The sequence below is a fragment of the Patagioenas fasciata genome, chromosome 5, assembly GCF_037038585.1.
Source record: "Patagioenas fasciata isolate bPatFas1 chromosome 5, bPatFas1.hap1, whole genome shotgun sequence".
Lineage (NCBI taxonomy): Eukaryota > Metazoa > Chordata > Aves > Columbiformes > Columbidae > Patagioenas > Patagioenas fasciata.
The window spans coordinates 59,309,644-59,331,160 of NC_092524.1; the positions used below are offsets into that span (position 1 = coordinate 59,309,644).

The following is a 21,517-nucleotide window of genomic DNA, read 5'->3' on the forward strand; positions in this document are numbered from 1 at the left end:
TGCAAGACAAAAATCTCTACTCATTTACAACCTTACTAAAATCAATATAAACTGGGAAAATGGTATTGCATCAGGCTGGTCCAGTGTTATCAGTTATGGTAATACAACATTTTTAGGAAAAGGGATCTGAACTAGGTATATACAAAAGCTATTAATAATTAAGAAAAAACACATCACCTTCCTTGGATTTCTTTTTTTTTACTTATACACTTAGCAGACTTCGTTTATGCTCTTGTACAAAAATCACCATGTAAATACTCATTTTATCCCTTCTTAGTTATCCAATAACATTAGGCCACACTAAATCTTGGGGAAGTCTCCTAACAATTTTTGAAAGTTTGTTCTCAGTAGCAAAAGCAGCCACTAGAAAAAGTAACTAGTAGAAGTGAATCTGAGTAATTTTGAATGCTGCAAACTCCAATAATATTTTACAGGAATTTTTCCTTGTGAACTGCATCTTTATGACTTACATTTGTAGATATAAAATCACCTTAGTGTGGTTGTTTTCATAAACGTATTTTACTCCCTTTTTAGTAGATTTTTGTAACAATTAATACTCTGGCATTACAGTTTACTGATTGCTGATGATATTCAAGCAAAAAAATTTTGCATGCGATCTCCACACTCTAAAGAAATCCATAAAATCAGATATTCTATTCTATGAAGTGCTTCATTCAGATAATTTTTTTTCCTCTGACTGCTGAAACTTGTTTGATGTTATAGTTCTCATTTTCTTACAAAGGGATACATGCTATTAAATTGCTGTTGTAATGCCAGAACATGTGCCCTGAATTGCTCAATTAAGTCATTGTTATTATTATTACATAATATGATTATAACTACACTAACGACATACTTGGTTGAAGACATAAGTGTCCAGGAACCTTCAGTTTTGTTTTTAAATGTACATTAGTAAGCCACTGCAAATAGATAACTGTTTGCAGGTGAACTTTACAGAAGTGGTCAACAGCTTTCATAAAAAGAAGTCCAAATACATTGTCAGAGATTTTAAACTCTGATGGACAAATATTTTTAACCAGCACAAAGTCTTTTTTTTTCTTTGGCTTTTGTTTAGGTAAGGAGAATCGAAAACAGAATTTCGGCTTCTGGAGCATGACCACTCACACATTAACCAGGGATAAGAGCTGAATTTTTCTTAAAATTTAATTAGCAAGTCACAGAGCTATTAAGAAAAATAAGAACCCAAATTCCTTTCTCCTGTATTTCATCTTTCTATCTTCTTGGCTTTTGCGATATGCTATGAAACGTGTACTCCAATTGTCAGTGACTACAGAGGATCTGCATTTTTGATCTCAGGGCTGCAACTGGCTTTCCTATTTCAAGACACTCTGCATAACCTAAAGAACAAATCAAGAACATTTAATATTCCACCTTATTTCCCCCCTTATTTTTAATACAAAGGCCATGTCTGAGGTTGAGTTGGACTTCAGGCTTCACTTACATCACTAAGTCAGTCAGGGTTGTGAAAAATATCCTTCTGAATGAGTAAGTTGTGTTGGTAAGAGCTACAGTAGATGTAGCAATCCTGATACCAGCAAAAGTGAGACACAGTTTGTCTCGCTTGAAGAATTAGATCAAGCATGACTGCAAGAAAAATCCCCTCCTAAGCCAGTTTAAGGTCCATCTGTACCTTTTTATCTAGACAAACTCTGCAGAGTTTCTTACAGAAGGATGAATACTACAACAAAAAAGGCCTTGATCCTGGACTTGAAGGTCAAAAAAAAAAGAGCAAACAGACCGGCAGGGAGACCAGTCTGCAGCAAATCCTCAGAGATACTGTAATTCATGCTGTCAGTTACCTACCAGGCATTGGTTGCCATAGCTATAGCTCCTCAGTCCCTGTGTACTGCAGTAATGCAATCTTTAAGCCACAAAGGCATGAAAACTGCAGAGACTCTGTATCACAGGTAAGCAGCCAAGCCTCTGGGTATTTCAGCCACTGATACTACTGGATTTTTTTTTTTTTTTTAAATCACATATTAAAAATAACTTTTTTTTTTTCTTCTAAGTATCTTGGATCAAGGACTACACCTGCATGTCATTTTCTCCCAGGCACATAATTGTACACAAACTGGCCATTCTAAGGGAAAATAAATAAATAAACACACACACAAACCCATAAACAAACAAACAAAAAAAACCCCAAACTTTAAAAGAGTAAGATTTTCAGAGTCATTAGGAACTTAACAGCCAATACTGTCTTGTTTTGGCTGCAGGCTTTCTGACAGATTCTCAGATCACCTTGTTCAGTAATTTAAAAACAAAACAACTCTCCCAAATGATAAGCCTGTAAGTTATGGGTTTCAATAGCTTAAGTTCTAATGAAATAGAACCGTTAATTAAAAATATTAAAGCACTAACCAAACCAAATTCTCTAGATATTTTCATCTTTTTTTCTGGCATTGGCATTTCCACTGACTTCGATGGAGCTGCCCCAATTTATATCAGCATTCAGCTCCTTAACTCCAAAACATTCCCTTACTTATTTCATAGCATTACATGATTTTTATTATCAAGTACTAAATGAGTGTAGTTGTGTTAGTTGTAATAAACTATGATACAAGTTTCTGGTTTTTGCCCAGACTTCCTCTTTTGCAGCAGTATTTTAACACAGTAATAAAACATACTAACATAGTATAGATTCTTATGCGAAAACTAAGCAACCACATATTCATGAATCAATTTCAATGTCACATCGTATGTTTTAATTCTTTTTATCCCCTTAAACAGAAAATACCAAGAAACTTGCCATGGCTACTAAGGAGATGTTAGAGCTCAGAAGCTAAATAGTGCTGAGATAGCTCATGCTGGGAGAAGTAATAGCAACATAAAAGCTAGAGCACAATCAGGGAATACATTATTAATTATGTTTTCTTCTCAGATCAGCAGATGGACACTGAATGGCTCAAGTGACTGGTAACAGGATACACAGCTTTTCATCTCAAAGTAACTGCTGCAGATCTGCCTCATGTTGATTGTAACTGAAAATTACTATTTGACAGGTATTCAATAGCTAATATGAAATAACCAGTCTCAGTCTAGCTTTTCTGGTACAATCTGGTTAACATAGCTGGCATGCTAGTTTTCAGTTCAGGGTTGAGATGGCCAGAAGACTATTACCCTTTAGCATCTAAAGGTTCAGCCCTTCAGAACACGTTTAAAACCCAGCTGCAAGTGGGACAATGGTCTTTGCACATATTATCTTGTTTCATGGTCAGGTTCCATCAGTGTCTATCAGGTATTGTTTTCAAAAAAATCAGCCAAAGATGAACGGAAAAACCTAGTGTAATGAAACAGACTATCGCTTTCACAAAGCTCGGCACAAAGGACATGATGTGTTCTTTTTTACGCTCAAGGCACAAGAATTTCCAGTAGTGATGCAAACATACAGTATGGATGCAAAATACCTGTATTGTCAAAAAAGCATTAATAAATTGATAAAAATCAAGTGGTTGTAACTTTCTTTTGCAGGAAGCCTAGAGAAGGCTGACAGCTACTCTTCTCAGTAAAACTTACCATGCTCGGTGGTTTCCACGAGCTTTTAATTTATTATAGTGTGTTTTCATGTTTACTGAACAGAACCACACTTAATTTTTCCTAGAACCCAACTGAAATTAGTAGAGTTTCAAACCAGACCCAAAAGCTGCCTATATCACCTGTTATCTGACAGCAAAATTGGTCAATGTAAAAGCACTTTTCCTTTGAAAAGAAAATCCCATCAGAGTATACTTGGAGTAAGCATAGAAATAGCCATCTGAGAAATAATTAATCAGTTGTTTTCAAACATAAAGTCAGCATCATATGAAAGTATTTTTAATGAGAACATTTTTGAAAATGTATCAAATATGAAACAGAATGATATATATAAAAGAGCTGCAGACATTTAGCTGAATCAGAATTGTTACAAATACAATTATATTACCTCCTTGACTTTCATGAACATTATCTCCAAGTCTAACTTCTCTCAGCTTCAGTAAAGAACATGAAGATGGATGCTAATGACAGCTCTCAGACAGGATTCAATCCTTTAGGTTAAAGATGGCTGAACGAGTAATTTAAATCTGTATCACTGTATACCTATACAAAATTATTACAATCATACTTCAACAGAATGATTGAAACTTCCTTTATATTTAATATTATTTGTTATCACTGTTATTAGAAACACAGTCAAGATTGCCTCCGTCTTTATTCTAGGCACTGTAGAGACAAATTGCAGTAGAGATAGACAAGAGAGACAAAAGATGTGAAAAAGAAACAGAAACACAGAGATTAAGTTGCCAAAATCACACTGCAAATCCATTATCAAATTATGAACAGAATCCAGATCTTCCAAACCCCAGTCCTTTGCTGAGCTCACAGAGTATTCCCCCAGGCTTTTTCTAAGACATTTTTCTTAGCCATCAGTGTTTGCCAGTAGCAATTAATGTTAGACTGTAAAAAGACCTTTCAAACACAAAGCAACTGAACTTACTACCTCTCAAAAATCCACTTCCTCTAACATTTAAAGAATAATCAAAAAGTTGGCTAAACGGCTTTTGAATATAAGTGCTGTACCATATATATTAAAGGTTCACTCAAGCCTACAACAGCCTGTTGGGCTAGCTGGATATAGTATATCAGCCTCTGCAGCCAACAGCATGCACAGGAATGCAATGGTCAACATTATCAATCATAAACTTTATCTCTTCAGAACAAATGATGCAGGACCTATATACACCTGAGCAGCCTGGAAAGGCACAGTCAAAACTTGAATGCACTCACCTGAATGACTCCTGAGCCCCTGCATCTCATAAATCATAGGATCATTTCGGTTGGAAGAGACTCTTAAGATCATGGAGTCCAACCATAACCTAACTCTAGCACTAAACCAGGCCTCTGAGAGCCTCATCTACACCTCTTTTAAACCCCTCCAGCGATGGTGACTCCACCACTTCCCTGGGCAGCCTGTTCCAAAGCCCAACAACCCTTTCTGCAAATAAATGTTTCCTACATCATGTATACATAGTAAATGTTCTCCTTAATTGTACAACTTTTGATCATTTTCCTCTCATTCTGGCTTCAAGCTCACAACTTATGCATATAGCTAATTTATCGTTCAATTGAATAATACTATTTATGAAGCATACCATTAGAGAAGCACATAGCAAAATCAGACATTTCTGTGAAAATGACATTTCCTTACCAGTATTTCATATACAATGCCAAAATACTTCAGTCTTGAGTTAAAACCTCGGGTTGGTTCCATAATACAAGTACATTAAAAAAAAAAATCTTCAAAGATTAGCTATTAGTTCATCCAGTTTCTAACATTTTAGATACATATTAAAATGCCTTAATATATTTAGCAGAACAAAAATTCTACTACAACTTAGTAAAATAAATTGCAAAAATCCAATTAACTCAGGGTGAGGAGTAGGATTCCTATGTAAATACATGTAAATAAACCTTCATTTATATATCTTACATATTTATTTACATACTCAATTTACCTTATTACCATTATCCTCTTTACATATATGAAAGAAGCTTTAAATTTAAAGTACCATGGGAATTACGGACAGGCAGCTACCAATCTGCTGCTTTTATATGCTAATAACAAGGAATTTCTATTTCAACTTGTATTGAAAAGCAATTAATTTTAGTTCAAATGCCTCCTAAATCTTTCTCTGAAACAAAGATAAAGTAGTAATCTGGGCATAAATTCTATAAATTAAAAAGCACAAGATAGTTTTATAGGCAGCCCTTTGCCTATCTTGGCAGCTCCTGTGAAAGGAAGGGAAAAACAATTGATTCTTCAATCATTGTATATATGGAACACTACTCTAAATAGCCAAGAAACATACGAACAGAGAGTCTTCTAATAAAGTTGGAAAGAAACATGTAAAATAGCAACAAAGCAGAGACAACCACACGCTGGAGACTTGAGCTGTTCTGTGGAAATTAAAAACTGTAAGAACAGCTGTGATTAATCAGCTCTGCTCACACCAATAAATGCCACTTTCATGGACAGGAAAAAACTGTGGACAGCAAAAAAAGAGCATAAAGTTAAAAATACCCTGAACTTCCTTGCAAAGGGAATGCATCAGGTATAACGTGTGATGTTTCTGTGGAAAGCATGCAAGCAAAAAATCTGTGTCAGAGGCCATTTTTTTGACTTCTTAGCAGTTGTCTCCCTATCTCAGTACTTTTATTCACCTGCCTGGTCTTCAAAAGAAATCCTAATGTGCCCAAGAAATTATGATAGGAATGTAAATACAACTCATACTTATGCAGAATTTTTAAAATAAATACTGAACACAAGATGCAGACAAAGTTAACTTTGGGACGAAGGCTGTACAGGCATAACAGACAGTCAGTACACACCATGATATAAATACAGATGGAAATCTGTAGTTAAGTTTGCCTCACACTTCATATTATAAGGTTCTAGTTCAAAATGCTTATAAACTTTGCCAGTGTTTAATCGCTAAGTCTAAATTCGTTGAAGGTATCTGTTTGTTTTTTTTTTTTTTTAAAAACCTTCCGTAAAAATGGAAATGACATCCTCTAAAATATGACTAAGCGAAAAAAATCCCGTTTGCTGAAGTTGACAAATTCTTATAAGTCTTATGTTGAAAAACCGAACCTAGAACGATGGGAGTTCTGGTGAATTACAGTTGAATTACAGGCCAAGGCTCCCAATGTACTATGTAAGAAGAATTTGAGTGCACCTATGTTATCAGTTTGAATCATCACCCGTTTTGCTCCAAAGTCCTACTCATTAGCATTCCCTCTGTGCGCATGCTTGATTATTCCTGGAAAATCCTTTGAAGCAAAATAACAAGGCTTCTTCCCAGACAAAACCTAGAAGCCATTCAGCAGCTAGATAGCTCTAGGAAATGGTTTGAGTACAAAGTCTGCCTTCACTTGGTCCAATCTTCCAACCTCATCCTAGCAAGCCTGGCATGCTCCTGTAACGCATCTCTCTGGTAACATGCTACAGTGGTATGCAACAAGCATTTCTCCCTTTATCTCAGACAAATTAAAAAGGGTATTCATTAATAAAGAACCTTTCAAAATTGTTCAGATGTCTCACATGCAAAGACAGGCTTCAAGGTGCTGAGAGGTCAGTGTGGCAGAGGACACAAGGCTACCACAGCCCTTGAAGAATGGGGAACCTTGACTGCCAGACCACCCTGATTCCCAAAAGAGATGTGGTAGGGCAGCAATGCTTAAAACCGAACTTTATTCATCTCAAGATACACAGTAAGAACAGGCATGATCACAAGATGTGAGCACAGCAGAAGGGTGATATTTGTGCGGTGTGTGTAAAAAAGGCTGTGGAAACACTACAGGATCCCTTCAAATGCTGCACAGCGTAGATGCAGGCAGCCTGCCCTAAAGAGGGCAAGGCAAAAACTGTCTTCATGGCAGCAGCTACTCACATTCTGATCAGGAAGCAGAGATTCCTCCCACTGCAGGTCACAAATCCAGCACATGCATCATCTGAGAAGCTGGACACTTCTGAGCATACTCAAAAGCAGACACTCATGCATCTACAGACTTACGGTACTTGCAGGGTTAAGCCCTCAGTATGCCTTCTGAGGATGTCTTTCAACTCTTCCCACACTGAGATAAAAATATACAGCTATATTAGCTATGACAAATCCTAAGAAAAGAAGAAAAAAGTATGAAGTGTTGAAAGATAAAATCTTGTATGGCATCAACAGGAGGTACAATTAATTGGATCTCTTCATTCATTCTATAAATACCAACTTAAATATTATAAAAGTGAAAATGTAGGAGCCTTAGCTGCAGTCACCTTTATGTTACTAGTCTCACTCATCTGATACAAAATTAGTCTTCTCTTTGATATCATGTGGGAAGAGGGAATGGCAGTCCATGAATAGGAACATTGCACTTAATGCAGCAAAAACCTGGAATCAACAATGACTGCTAAAAATTGCACCAAAACACGCCATAATGATACTCAATTTGAATACAAGAAACGAGATGAACAATCAAAAATAAACTCATCCAATAAATTTTAAACATATTATTATAGCATATTTTAAAGTATCTCTCAACTAACTATAAAAATTGAAATAAAACTACAAAAATAGTGGAAACATGAAACTAGACTTCCCAATTTCATCTATGTTACCAGCAGAATTGCACTTCTTTCTTCAAGTTTATTTCCCTGGAAGGATTCACCTAAATGACATGCAGCAAAGTCTTGCTTTTATGATCTTTTTATTTGCTTCACTGAGGCACAAGAACATCAAGTGATTTATACAAAGTGTTTTAATGTTACTATTTTTGTCATTCTGATCTCTATGGAATTTGGGCACCAGCAGGCACTTTTCATAGGAATTGGCGTTCCGGATAAGACAAATAATTCATCTGGCTTAACAGCCTGCCTATTTTTTGGCCATCATTTGAATTCCAACATGTAGGTCATTTTAATAATAACACCCCCTGTGCAAACTGTTGCCACAAACAAACAAAATGTTTTAACTCTAATTAGATACTATTAGATATTTTTGTTATAATTATTTGCCCAGAATATTATGGAATCTCAGTAACAATGCATGTTATTGTTCATCCCCAGGAGGCAGCTAAGCACCACACAGCCACTCACTCACACAACCCCAGTGGGATGGGACAAGGTAAAAGTGTGAAATTTCATAGATTGAGGTAAAGACAGTCTAATAAAAATAATACTTAAAAAAAAAAAAAGAGAGAGAGAAATAAAAACAAGTGACGCAAAAAAACCCCAAACAACGGCTCACCATCAGCCAAAGAACACCCAGCCAGTCCTCAAGCAGTGGCAGCCTCAGCCAACCTCCTCACCCCTCTGTCCAGTTTTATTGCTGAGCACGTCACACGTCACTTCAGTCAGTGTCAGCTGTCCCAGTTGTGTCCCCTCCCAACTTCTTGTGCATCCTCAGCCCACTCACTAGTGGGGTGGTGTGAGCAGCAGAAGAGGCCCTGAGGTTGTGTAAGCACTGCTCAGCAATAACGAAAACATCCTTATGTTATTAATACTGTTTTCATCACAAATCCAAAACATAGCTAGGTCCATACAAGTTACTATGAAGAAATGTAACTCTATGCCAGCCAAAACCAGTACTATCCCTCAGTAAGATTCTATGTGAGGTCTCCATGCTCATTATTTATGTTTTTCCTGTTCATTTTAAAATTAAATTGGCCCAAACAGAAATACAGAATCAATGTGTTAATGAACACAGACAACAGCTACTAAAAACATCTAATACCATGCCAGTTACCAGCCACACATGACAACATTTCCAACAGGTCCAGGAGTTCCCTTTAAGCTCCGGCCTGGGCACCCAAATTATTCTGTAACTTTTACAACACAGCAGATCATGACAGCAGGGCATCCAACACTCACGGATATTAAAAGAATTGAAGAGAATTAAAGCCTTAGAATTTAGATTGAGAACAGCACAAGAATTATCTAAAGTAAACCAGGGTAGGCAGAATAAATCCATGCTAGTGGAGAAGGTTTCTGAAAGATATTTAAGGTTTTTTGTGAAGTTGAATATAGTGGCTTTCCAGCTTTTGATTCTAGGTTGCACAGAAGTAGTCTACTGCAGGTGTTGATAAAGTAGTTTATTCCCTCATTTAGTTCCTTCAGACATAACCTGGCAGTTTCACTACTCCTCACAGGAAAGTTACCTTTACTAGTAGTTTGGCCTGCGCAAGCATGGAAAACATGTTTTGATTTCAACCCATCTATTTCAGCCTCTTTACTTCCAGTGGTGCCTCAGTTTTCAATTCTCTCTTTATGTTTGACACAGAGTGCCAGAAAACAGAAGAGATCCATTTCAGTCAATAAAGAAGTGTTTTGAGAAACAGCCTGCCAATGTTTGACAATCATGTATAATGATGACAGTTCACTGGCTTCTCAAACCTTGTCCACAAGTGCAGTTGCGTAGTTTCAGCTGAGCTAAATTAACAGTTTGCTGGCAAAAGGTCGCATTGTCTCCTGCCTTCCCTGCTCAAGCAGTTTTCTGCCATTTTAGCAAGTTGAACTGGCATGTCACCCAATTAAACTAGAGAAAGTGCACAGACAGCAGTAAAATCACACAACTGGGGATAGAAGATGTTATGCCTATCACAGTGACAGTGATCTGTTCAATAAACTCAAGCTAGAGCATGACTGATCAACTCCTGTTGAAAAAACCAAACAAACCAAAAATATCCAATACAGTTGGAAAGGACTGTGTAAATATTTTCCTTTCATTGGTAGGCTGGACACTTGGACCAGTTCCAAGCTATTATTAAATATTATCCAGGTGTTTTACACAAGACTTCAAGCTACTTGCTGATTTAACTTTTGCCGGTTTAGACAATTAAATCAATACAGTAAAAAATGTAAATTGCTAGCTATGCTACATGCATTCACTTTTTGCTATTTTAATTACAGAGATAGCCTAATCAGTCTGAATCTGGTCTGGTTTTTGAAAACATCTAGTTTGCATGAAACATGTTCAGAAGTTAATGCAAATATTAATATAGTCATTCATACTCATATTACATCACCTTATTTACATAGTTAATAATACTCTGTGGCAGAATAATTAGGCTCACAGTGACGTAACACTGTAGTAAAAATAAGATTTCATCTTAGGACCACATGAAAATGTAACTCTTATTCTCATACTTTACGAAGACACTGGAGCATACAGATGGAACTATTTTTCTCATAAACCACCTCCACCCACTGCTTATTTCATATAATACAGCAGGCCTTGAAAAACACAATTGCTTTCTGTTACTGGTGAAAGAGACTCTTTCCCCTGCAAGTGCAGTGAGGGGGAGTCAAGTTTTCACAAGAGTTTCTACATCTGTGGTCACAAAGAAAACCTCCTAAATGTTAACTGAGTCAGTGCCATCTTTTGAACCTGCGTTAGTCTGATGTACTGATTTAAGGTTTCCCAACTAACAGTAAAATAAGGACAGACAATTTTCACTGTTGCTATTCAGATGTACTTGGGTAACAATGATACTGACAGTTTTTCCATTATCTGGAAAAACTGTGAGAACCAGCAAGCACAAAGGAGGCCAAGAGCCAATGAGAAACTCATTAAGCTGCTTAAACTGATCTAAATCTAGGCTGTTGAGGTCACATCCCGCCCCCGCCACATATTTCCACCCCCTTCCTTTGGCCAGTGCTGGCGTTTACAGAAGCAGGTGGTCGTGTGCCAGGTCAGGGCAACAAAACCCCAAACAACCCATCACTTTGGGGCGAGAGTTTTCAATCTGATCAATTCTATGAACTGTTTTAAAGAGCTGCACAGTACCAGCATCAGTGCAGAGGACAGAGAGAGGAACACAACAGTTGAAAATTAAGAGTAGTTTAAGCTTCTATGAAACTGAAACCCAACAAAGAACTGGAAGCTCTTGAGTTTACCCTCAGCTGTACAAACAGTTTCATGCACTGATCAAACTCCAAACTACAGATGAGGTAGATTTCTTTCCCTTACTGTCTCTTAGTACATGTGAAACATACGTCTTTCTGTTGGTCAGAAGTCCCATTTATTAGTAGTAACTTACTCATTACTGGCTTTTAACAGAAGCAAAATAACGATAGCTGCACCTCATTTCTAAATCCTAAAACCAGAGAAGATTAGGTAAAGGATAACAGGCAGACATAATTTGTTTTCTAGCTTTTAAGAAGCAGGAAGGGAAGGAGACTGAAGCAAGAGGAAGCAGCTCTCTATGGTCAGTAGACTTTTTCGCAGTGCCTGGAAAAGAAAGTTTGTTTGTTCTTTAACCACAGCAAAAGCCAAGTGTTTAAATATAATGGATGCAAGCTGATGTTAGATATCATCACGTCAGACACAAGTGGTATTAGAAATCCCAGTTCCTGAAAACGAGAACGCAGCTGCTTGCTTGTGCTGGCTTTGATACTCACAGGTTGCATAAGGAAGATCAATTTCATTTTTATGCTGGTATTTACTAGGGTGTAATATTTCTATCCTTTTGTAGCACAGCACAACTAAAATTTAATACGCATATCCAAAAAAAAATTATAAGTGCTTTACATCTTTATATTGAGTACTAATATTCTCTGTGCTTTTTCCCAAGCTAACAGTAATTTGGGGCTTAATCTGGCCATGTGATAAACACAGTTTGTAAATTTTCCAGATGAAGCATACTCAACTTTCTTCTTTTCGCTAGGAAAATCTTTCTAATTTTTGCATTCTGGCTTTGAGAGATTAAAGAGTGATTTCTTTGAAAAAAAAATTACCTCTGGCACAGGTGCACATCACCAAAACGCATCAGCACCCGGGCTTTTAAAAACAAACAAGGAATAAAGATACTATTATAAAATCACGCTGCAACTATTCAAAGCTCACCTTTTGCTTATCCATACAGTGCAAGCACATACTGAAGTCCTCAAAGTGATGATGACCAGACTGGATTTCTATGAGAGAGCCAGCATGCTTCAGATCTGCCCTATAGTGTTTGTTTGCTTGGCTGTTTGGTTTTTTTTCTTCCTTAAACATTTGCCGCTCTCCAGTGAGAGGCTCCCGCACCTCTCAGGGCGGCCTCACCTTTCTCTGCGCCCACCGGGTGCGGGGCAGCCATCCAGCCGCTCCCCTCACTCAAAAGCGGGCTCCGGTAGGCGGCTGGGGAGGCCCCAAGGACCGCTTACCTCCCCCGAGGCGCCACTGCCCGGGGTAAGCCCATAGCACTGAGGACACCTCTACCCTCCCCTCAGAGACACGCAGGGATTAGGGCGCGGGGGCGGAACAGCTCAGCCTGCGGAGCCCGCCCCAGGGCGTGGCTGGAGCCCCGGGACCCGCCCCGCAGCCCGGGCAGGGCCGGAACAGCCCCAGGCGCAGAGCGGCCGCCGCTCGGGAGCCTGACAGGAGGGGCGGGAAAGCGCCGCCAGCCCCGCCTGCGAGGTGACGTATTGGGAGCCGCGGCTCACGTGACGTGGGCAGCCAATGGGGAGGCAACGGCCCGCTCGCGGCGGGTGGAGGAGGAAGGGGGTGGGGGGAGAGCCGAGGCCGCCGCCGCGGAGGACGGGGGAGCGGCAGCGCGGGGCGGGTGCAGCGCGGAGTGGGGCCGCTGGGGGTTGCGCCTCGCCGGCCGCGGCGCGTGGAGCGGCCATGCCGAATAAAAACAAGAAGGAGAAAGTGAGTCGGTGGGGTCGTGGTGGGGGGGTGGTCGGGCCCCGCGGGGAGGTTGTGGGGCGCAGGCCCCGCGGGGAGGAGGGGCCTGGGGCAGAGCGCGGCGGGGTGCGGGGGGGCGGCAGTGGCAAGCGGAGCCCGGCACCGAGTGGGGAGGCAGGGAGAGCCGGGTGAGGGGCGGCCTCCTGCCTTCCCCCGGGACCCGGGTATTGGGGAGGGGGCAGCCCCCGGTGGGGCCTAGTCCGGGGGGTGCCGTGACGGCTGGTGGGGCGCGTTCCGGTGTCGTCTCGGAGGGCCACGGGGGTCCGACCCACCGGGGCCAGGAGCCCGCGGCGGGCGGGTGCGAAGTTGGGGGCAGCCGGAGGGAGGGAGTCGGTGGAGGGAGGCCGTGGTTTGGCGTGCGGGGGAGTGCGGGAGAGAGGGGATGGGGAACGTGTCCTCAACCGTGCCTGGCGGAAGGTGAGCGCGGAGCGGGGGGGGTCTCTTACTTGGGGGCCGGCCCGGGTGGTTCGGGCTGGGGGCGAAAAGGATGATTTTCACTGAGGGGGTTTGTCCCCACAGCTGCTTGCCCGGTCCCCGTCCCGGGAAGTTTCGCTGTTGCGTGGCCCTGGCTGCAGTTGAAGTTGCGCTTAGGGGGATCACCATAATCACTCAAGGAGCACTAATTGCTACTTGAAGTCTTTTCACCTCCTTTCCCTGACAATGGGAGAGGATTTGGTTTTGGCACTGCTTTGCATCAGTTTCCCCCGGTGCTCCCAGGAGTGATTTGTCTGGCAGCCGCGGCTGTGGAAGGAGCTTCCACAAGGAATGTTTAGAGAAAACTTCTAAATCCACAGAAAGTTAACTGGATTGCACTTTATTTTATGTGGTAGGCAGTTAGCCATATGAGTGGAAGTCAGAAATTGAAGTATACAGCCTGCCTCATCCAGCTGCTATCTCTCTAGACCTTTTCTGTTTGGTTGACTTATGCTTGTCTTTTAGTTTTTCAACATCCTTGTAAAATCAGATGTAGGGAGTTGTGGTTTGTGGGCGTTTGTTTAACTTTTTCCCTAATAACTTTGCCTACTTTCATATTAAAAAAGTTGAAACTTTACTTTTCTGAAAATAACAAATCTCAAAAATATGCTATGGGTGAAGGATACGAGTTCAATACAATGCTGGGAGGGAAAAATATGTGTTGTGGGCCTACTAGTACTAGACTTTCTAGCCTCTAAAACAGACAAAATGCTAAAGTGTAAAATGTGTACTGCACTGGTGCTGATTTCAAAGCTATGCTAAATATAGAGGTTCCTGATGCTAAAAGCCAATGACAGCAAGGGTAGGTTCTTAGACAGGGTTCAAATCACTTTCATTCTTTGTCCCTGCATGCTTACCTGTATGAAAGCTTATCTTTATGTACTTACGGGTGAATTTTGAGGCATAAATGAAATTCCAAAACATTTCTGCAGAGGAAAAATGTTTAAAGCAGATTCATAGAGACTGATAGTTCAGTATTAACATCTTACAATAAAACAGTATCATTTTTGCCCCATTAGTTTTAATATTCTTATTGAGTGTCTAAAAATATAAAATTTCTTGACTTGAAAATATATCTAGATCTTTTCAACTAAGACTGCAAACTTTCTTTCTAAGGAACCTGCAAAATCAGCCAAGAGTGGAAAAAGTGGCAAAGACGGACAAGATAACCAAGAACATGAGGTAAATGTTACTAAAATACATAGTTTTTTTTTTTTTTCAGGCAGATTTGTTATGACTCGTGAAGAGTGTTGTGAGTTTTTCTAGATTGTTATAATTTTGACGTGACAGGTGGCTGTGAGGAACATGATTGTGGAACTATTGCCCTGGTATTTGGCACAAAATGTTTTTAAGACTTAAGATGCTCGTGAAGAAGTTAAGTTTATTTAGAGTAAATAAATACTTTCTTGCTACAGTCTTAAATACTTATCTCTTTTTCTTTCTGGTTATGAGATGTACATCTATCTTATTTTTCTAGTCTTATTGCGAGGTTTTGGGCTTGTCTTCTCCTTGATGATTACAGTTTTTATCGTTCTCTGTAATTCCTAGAGCTATCCTCTCTCAAGCTGTCGATGTTGGCATGTCAGTTAAGTGTCAGTAGCCTGTTGTACTGGCAGGAGACCTTGGGCTTAATCAAAGGCTGTCAGTTGTTTTGTTGTGTGATTTCTTTTTATAGGTATACAATAGAGTGTTCCATTTCTGACTGATTATTCTGTTGTTGATGCTGATTTCCACCACCCCACCCCTTCTGCATTGCTCTGTTTTGCTTAGCAGTAAGGTGCAGTGACTTGTAAGAGGTCAGTTAAATCACAGTTCACTCCCTTTCCCACATTCATCCAGAAACTTGGAATTAATAGATTTGCTTCATTTGGAAATCCGCTGTTTAGGTGGATTCTAAAATTTCCGTTAAAATACCAGTCTGAATGTAAAATGCTACACTGAAAAGCTTATGTTTTTCAGCTTGTGAACTATGTGTCTTGTTTTAGAACAAAATACTGATCCGGCTTTATCATTTTTCCGTCCGTGAAATGACTGTTGGGACTAGGTGGGTGGGTATATTTAGTATACTCTTTCTGATGCACTTCAATGAGGCCTCGTTTGTTGTGCAGAAAGATGCATACTACTGTCATAAATTAATAAGATCTTAAGATTTGCAAACTGAAGTATTTTGGTAAATTCGAATAAAAGTGATTGAGTTTTGGTGGCGGGAACCTAGCTACTAGGAGAGATCTTAGCTACTAGGAAAGCTCTTAGAATGAAATAAGAAACATACCAGTGTAGATGTTGTAAATAGATGTACTTTATTGTGATCTGTCGTTCCAGGATATTGCTGTGACTTTAAAAAGAATATTGCTTCTTGGCTGTAATTTTAGTTCCTGTGCAATTGTAAGGCTCATCATTATCAGCATTTTGGCTGTACATTTATTGACTGCTTATTTTCTCCTGAATAACAAGCTACTGAGACTAGAATTGATTTTCTTATTCATTCTTCATACTTCAGGATAGAGTGTAAAGCTCCCGTAATTAATTAGGGGAGAACTTTAAGTGTTAACTGAAAATGCATGTACTATTTTCTTTTTCATTTCTTTCTGTGTTTGTAGATCTAGCTTTTTTTAACTTAAAATATAAGAGATGAATTCTCAATAGGAGGCTCTGTTATAGTGTTCATGCATTTTTATTTTTCTGTTGTTCTCACAGGTAGGATTTCCAATGAAAAGTACAGTTTACTTATCTATGATACTTAGCCCTATGTGAGTAGGGGCAGAATGGGAGAGGGCTTGGGAATATGACTGACACATGACAGGATTGCCATTCCCAGTGGGCATTATTTAGTCGCCATACATTCTTGTGCACCTCAGTGCTTGACTCAGTAACTTAATTAATAGAATAATTGTATGCAAATAGTAATGAAGAGTTTCCATTCTAATGTGATTGGCTGTAACCATGATGTGTGTTAGCTGGTGCTTATATGACCAGAAAGGAGGCTATTTGTTAACATAGTGAAGATTAGTAAATATAACATATTCTGGAACACACTGTTAATGCAATTTTAGAGTTGTTTGTTTTTCTCTTTAAAGAAGGTGGTCATCAAGTTTCTTGTACATGTGTTTTAACATGTCTTTTAATAAATCTTCTATGAGTAGATTTTGAAATGTACTGGTTAATTTCATTGTTTTTTTCTCAAAATGCATTTAGTGCATATGCATTCAATGCAAATGACAGATTGTAAAGACTAGGAACTGTCTGCTGTTCAAAGAACAGGGACAACACAAGCAGCAGCATCCCACAAATATTTTATTTATAGACACTTTTATAGCACTTAACTGAATTCATGATGCCTTGGACTTCTATAGATAAAAAAGTACAACAGATCTTAATATTTACAAAAATATTACAAAACACTAAAGTCTTTTTCCTGTCTTGCAGTCAGGGAAATGAGATTTCAGTTGAGTGAAAGTGTACAGCAGGTTTGAAAAGGGATGGAAGTGATTCCTGGTATGCCTGGTCAGGATGCCCATGCTAAAAGGGGATGGAAGTAACTTAACCTGATGCTTGTCTCAGTTTTAATTTTCAGCAGTAGGCCCTAAGCATACACCATTTACTGAAGTACTAAGCAGTAGCTGCAGCACACAGGTGACCCACTGCAGTCCTCTTCATTTAAATCTCAAAGAACCCTATTGTAGTTTTTTGAAAGCAGGGTCTGTCTTTCCTGTTTTCCTGTCTCCAGCATTTCCACCAAGCAGATGTTTAGGGGAAAGAATACAAGATGATGATTCTTGTATTACCTGTGCCTCGGTTACTTGTATTACCAAAAGAGCCATGCTGTGTTGGGAGAGAGGTCCATGTGGCTTCATACTTTCTGTGTGGTCAGTAGCTGATACTCACTAAGAGAGATTCAGAAACAGAGTAGGTGTATGATCTTTCATCCTGGTATGCTTTTCTTTAAGCCAGTGTATGCCTTAGAATGTTGCTTAGCTGAGGTGTTGTGTAATTTTTTTTCATATTATTTATGATTTGACTTTTTATATTGGCATCTGTAGATTATTTTTTCTCCGCAAGTCCTGCTCAATCTCCCCTATCTGGGAGGACTGCTGTTACTTTGATTGCCCTTCTCTTTCTCCTTCTCTGTGTTCTACTCTCTTTTTTGTGGGAAAAGTTCTGGAAATGCACAGTATGTTGTTCTGTACCCTAATGCAATTATTCCAGTTTCCATTTGCACATCTTGTTCACTTTTTGAACACGTAAGAAAAGAGCTAATGTGATTAAGCTCCCATCTAGCTTTAGTTTGTAACCTGCTAGTAAACATTAATGAATTAGACTAAATAGTTGCCAGAACAATTGAATCTAGTCCTTTAAGTATAACCCCTTACTTCAGTAATTAGTCCAGGATGTTGGTGTCTTCAGGTTGCGAACAAAGCCTTAATCTGTTGTGCACTGTTTTTCTTCTGTGCCAGAGTAGTGTCTGTGCTCTGATAAAATATTTGGGGGGGTTGTTTGCCCAAGACCTATACTGGGAACACAAGCAAATAACAAACAAACAACAACAACAACAAAAGCCTGGGTGTGTGGCTTGGCTATGCCAACACTTTTTGCCATATTCTGTGTGAATGTTGTCTTTGCAAAAGTTACTTGTCTCATAGATAAGCTTTGTTGTAGGTGTTGTGTTTTGTCACGGGGGTGTGGAGCTCTCCTTTTGAGTTTAGGCAGTACTAATGGTCAGTCTAATTCCTTTAGAAAGAGGTGGCTTGGTAATAGTTAATGATTGTTGAGATAGATTACCTTTTTCTGTCTCTAGCAAAAACCTAACGCTTCTAAAAAGGCAAGTATTTCTCACAGTACTTTAAAAGTAGTTTTCAAATGCAACCGCGGGGAAGGAAGCTAAAATTTTAACCTTATAGACTTCTATTTGTCTGTTTTGCCTGTGGGAATGTACGTGCTAAAACTTGCACTTTTCCCCAGTAATTGCAATGGTCCAGGAGGACTTGGGCAATTCACTGTTGTGGTTCACCTGGGGGATGGAAGAGCCAGAAGTATCTGGTAAACTTTCATCTAAGGCAGTAGTAGGTGACTGGGAGCAATAGCAGCTTCTAGGTCTAGTTGGACTGATTTAAGAAGGCATGAAAATTCTAAATTTAAAATTGTATTTATTTTGAATCTAGGTGTTCTGTAATCTGTAGAAGGGAAAGACAACTTTTGTTTAAGAAAGTATTGGCTTGGTAACTTTCAACAAACAAGATCACAAATCATACTCTTTCTTCAAGTTATCTGCTGTGCAGACAGAAGAGCAAATGGAAGAGTAATGTGATTTGAGGAGTGTGTTTCTGTGTATTATCTCATTGTTTCCATGTGCTGCCCTGGTTGGTTCTTTCTACTTTAAAGGTGTTTTATTGAATACAGGCAAATCAAAATGTAATAAAATACAAACTGCAAGGTTTCTTGCCGTGCAAGAAATTGCGTGATTTATTGACATTGTATGTCGCTATAATCAACTGTAATCACCGTTGAAACCAATTTTTAAAATTTTAAAAGCCTTGTTAGAGTACTGGTCCATGCTTCTGTCCTGCCGCTGTCTCTTCGCCATCACTTTTGAGTAGGTTTATTAAACACTGGTAGTAGCTTCCAGTGCAGCAGTTTTGTCAGGCCTTGTTTCAGAGGCTTTTCTTCCCTGTTTGTGAAGCCTTTTTTATTTGAGAGTTATTTTCTTAAACTATTCAACATTGTGGTAATATTTTTCATGAATGGTAATGAAGTTACAGCAATCTCTCTTTAATGGACTGTCTTTAAAATACTCCAGTAAAAATAAGGATTTTCAGCTCTTTGAAAGAACTGTGAGAGGTGACTATCCGCTTTCTGTCATCACTTTTCCTATATTAGACCGCAAACAGTGGGGAAAGACTATTGGTATTCTGATTGCTTTTACTGATTTCCTGATTACGTGTCTGCATATAATTGCCACTGTCCTTAAAAATAATAAATTAAAAAAGGGATGGGGAGTAGAAGTGGTGATGGTTGTGTGCATTTCTTAGCAGAGATCATATGTAGAAGTATACTAATGTTAGAAGGAAAATGAGGAATAGGCAAAAGCATTTTTTTGTGTTAACAGGTTCCTGTCATCAGTAGCAACAAGTTAATTAGCAAGCTGACTCCATGTTTTCTATGTAAGACTATTTTTCTCACGTTTCCTGTTTGTGGTTTTCGTTGCAATGTTACATAAGGTGCTGTACCAGTTATTAGCAACCCTGAGAAACGAACGTACCTGATCCAGCCTTGGAGATGGCATATGGGGACTGTTAGACAGTGTCTAGCTATTTTTGACTAGATGTTTCTACTTCAGAGTTTTCAAAGTTATGCTAGAAAGTCTTAGCACACTTAAGTACTTTCTAGGCGACTCATTCCAGACTACAGCAGAGGAGCTGGAGGTTTGTGGGGAGGGGAGAATGCCTTTCCAAAAGCTCTGGGTTTGTTCTCCCCACCTTTTTTACATGTGCTAGGACTAGAACTGCTCCTAAATAATTCCTGGAAGTATCTTCTTGCTCCAGAACTAATTTTCAGTCAGATGAGATTATCCTGTTTTAATTGTATAGTGTACTAATTTCTACTTGTGTGTGATTCAGTGTGTAGATAGATATATACATATATATATATACACACACATATATATTGTCACTTGTAAAAAGCAGCTGTCACTTAAACTCTTTTCCATTATTGTTAGATGAACAGGCAGTCTTTGTCGCTCAGTGGCATGGCATTTTTGAATGCACTGAGTTCAGCATCTCTGAGGTACAAGATTCTTCTGTGTTTGTTGTTCTTCATGAAAGCAGATGTCTTTTAGAAAGTATTTATTTATAACATAATGTTTTAAGGGTTTGGGTAGTACTCCTTACCATACTTTTGAGTTTGATGCCTGTTTATGCAACTGTCTAGACCAGGAATGGCTGATAGCCTATGATAGAGCATCCCTAAGCCCCCAGGTGTTCCATGGACCAAATCAATAAGCAATGCTTGTCTGGCGTATGCAGCGCATAACAAACCTAGCTGTACTGTAGCTGTTCCTTCAGTAATGTGTCCCAGCTAGACTGATAGGCAGAGTAGCCAGTGTTGTCATGAGTTGGTCCCATGCAGTAGGTAAAATTTATTTGGAAAGTGGCCATCTTTCATTTGGAACAAGAGAGATCCTAGTATTATGAAATGAATCTTAAATTTTGAACTAGTCTTCTCAGGTTTGAATCACAGAATGGATATAAATGGACTGTGCTACACTTTCTGTTTTCTGAGGCTTTCCAGGACTGTTGGTTTGGGATTTTCTAACACTAGCAAACCAGGACTTTAAATTGAAATTGCATGTAGAATCAGGGTGGATTTTTCTCTCCATGTAAAGGAAGTCTGTGGGCTTTAGGGTTGTTTGCTTGTCTTCAAAATGCTGTGCCAACTTATTTAAAAAAAAAAAATATTTGAAAACTCGTTTTTGTTCATGGCTTGCACTTCTTTCCTAGAGAGAATTTTTTAATGGGTTGATATAACCATTGAAAAATAATTAAGTGTAGCAAGTGAATACGCCCTTAGTACTAAATGAGGTGCTATTTGCTGACTAGAAAGTTGCACTGTGTGTTGCTCTTAAAGCAGCTATGCAATTTTTTCGTTATTTTTAACTTCTGTAATTTTCTATTTCCGGTTTTTATTGACATCTTGCCTTTGTTGTTTTGGGAATTGGAATATCCTCTGCATCCAAAGTAAATATACTTTAATATCAGTTAGTGAAAAAGGCTACCTTAACAGTGGTTGTTATGTTACATTTTTAAAACTAATTGGCTTGATTAAAGAAATGTATC

At 39.1% G+C, this 21,517-nt stretch overlaps 1 protein-coding gene and 1 long non-coding RNA gene across 3 annotated transcripts in view; one reads left to right on the forward strand and one right to left on the reverse strand.

The window, feature by feature from the left end:
* Positions 1–12,740, reverse strand: part of LOC136101764 (uncharacterized) — an 82,660-nt gene extending 69,920 nt beyond the window's left edge. For both annotated transcript variants that reach the window (XR_011739193.1, XR_011739192.1), the window contains exon 1: positions 12,393–12,740. This is a non-coding gene — a long non-coding RNA (uncharacterized lncRNA). The remainder of the gene's footprint in view (positions 1–12,392) is intronic.
* Positions 12,741–13,043: 303 nt separating this feature from the next.
* Positions 13,044–21,517, forward strand: part of PPP2R5C (protein phosphatase 2 regulatory subunit B'gamma) — an 85,936-nt gene continuing 77,462 nt past the window's right edge. The window contains exons 1-2 of the mRNA XM_065838709.2: positions 13,044–13,178; positions 14,805–14,870. Coding sequence (XP_065694781.1) covers positions 13,152–13,178; positions 14,805–14,870 — 93 coding nt within the window. The 5' untranslated portion in view covers positions 13,044–13,151. The remainder of the gene's footprint in view (positions 13,179–14,804; positions 14,871–21,517) is intronic.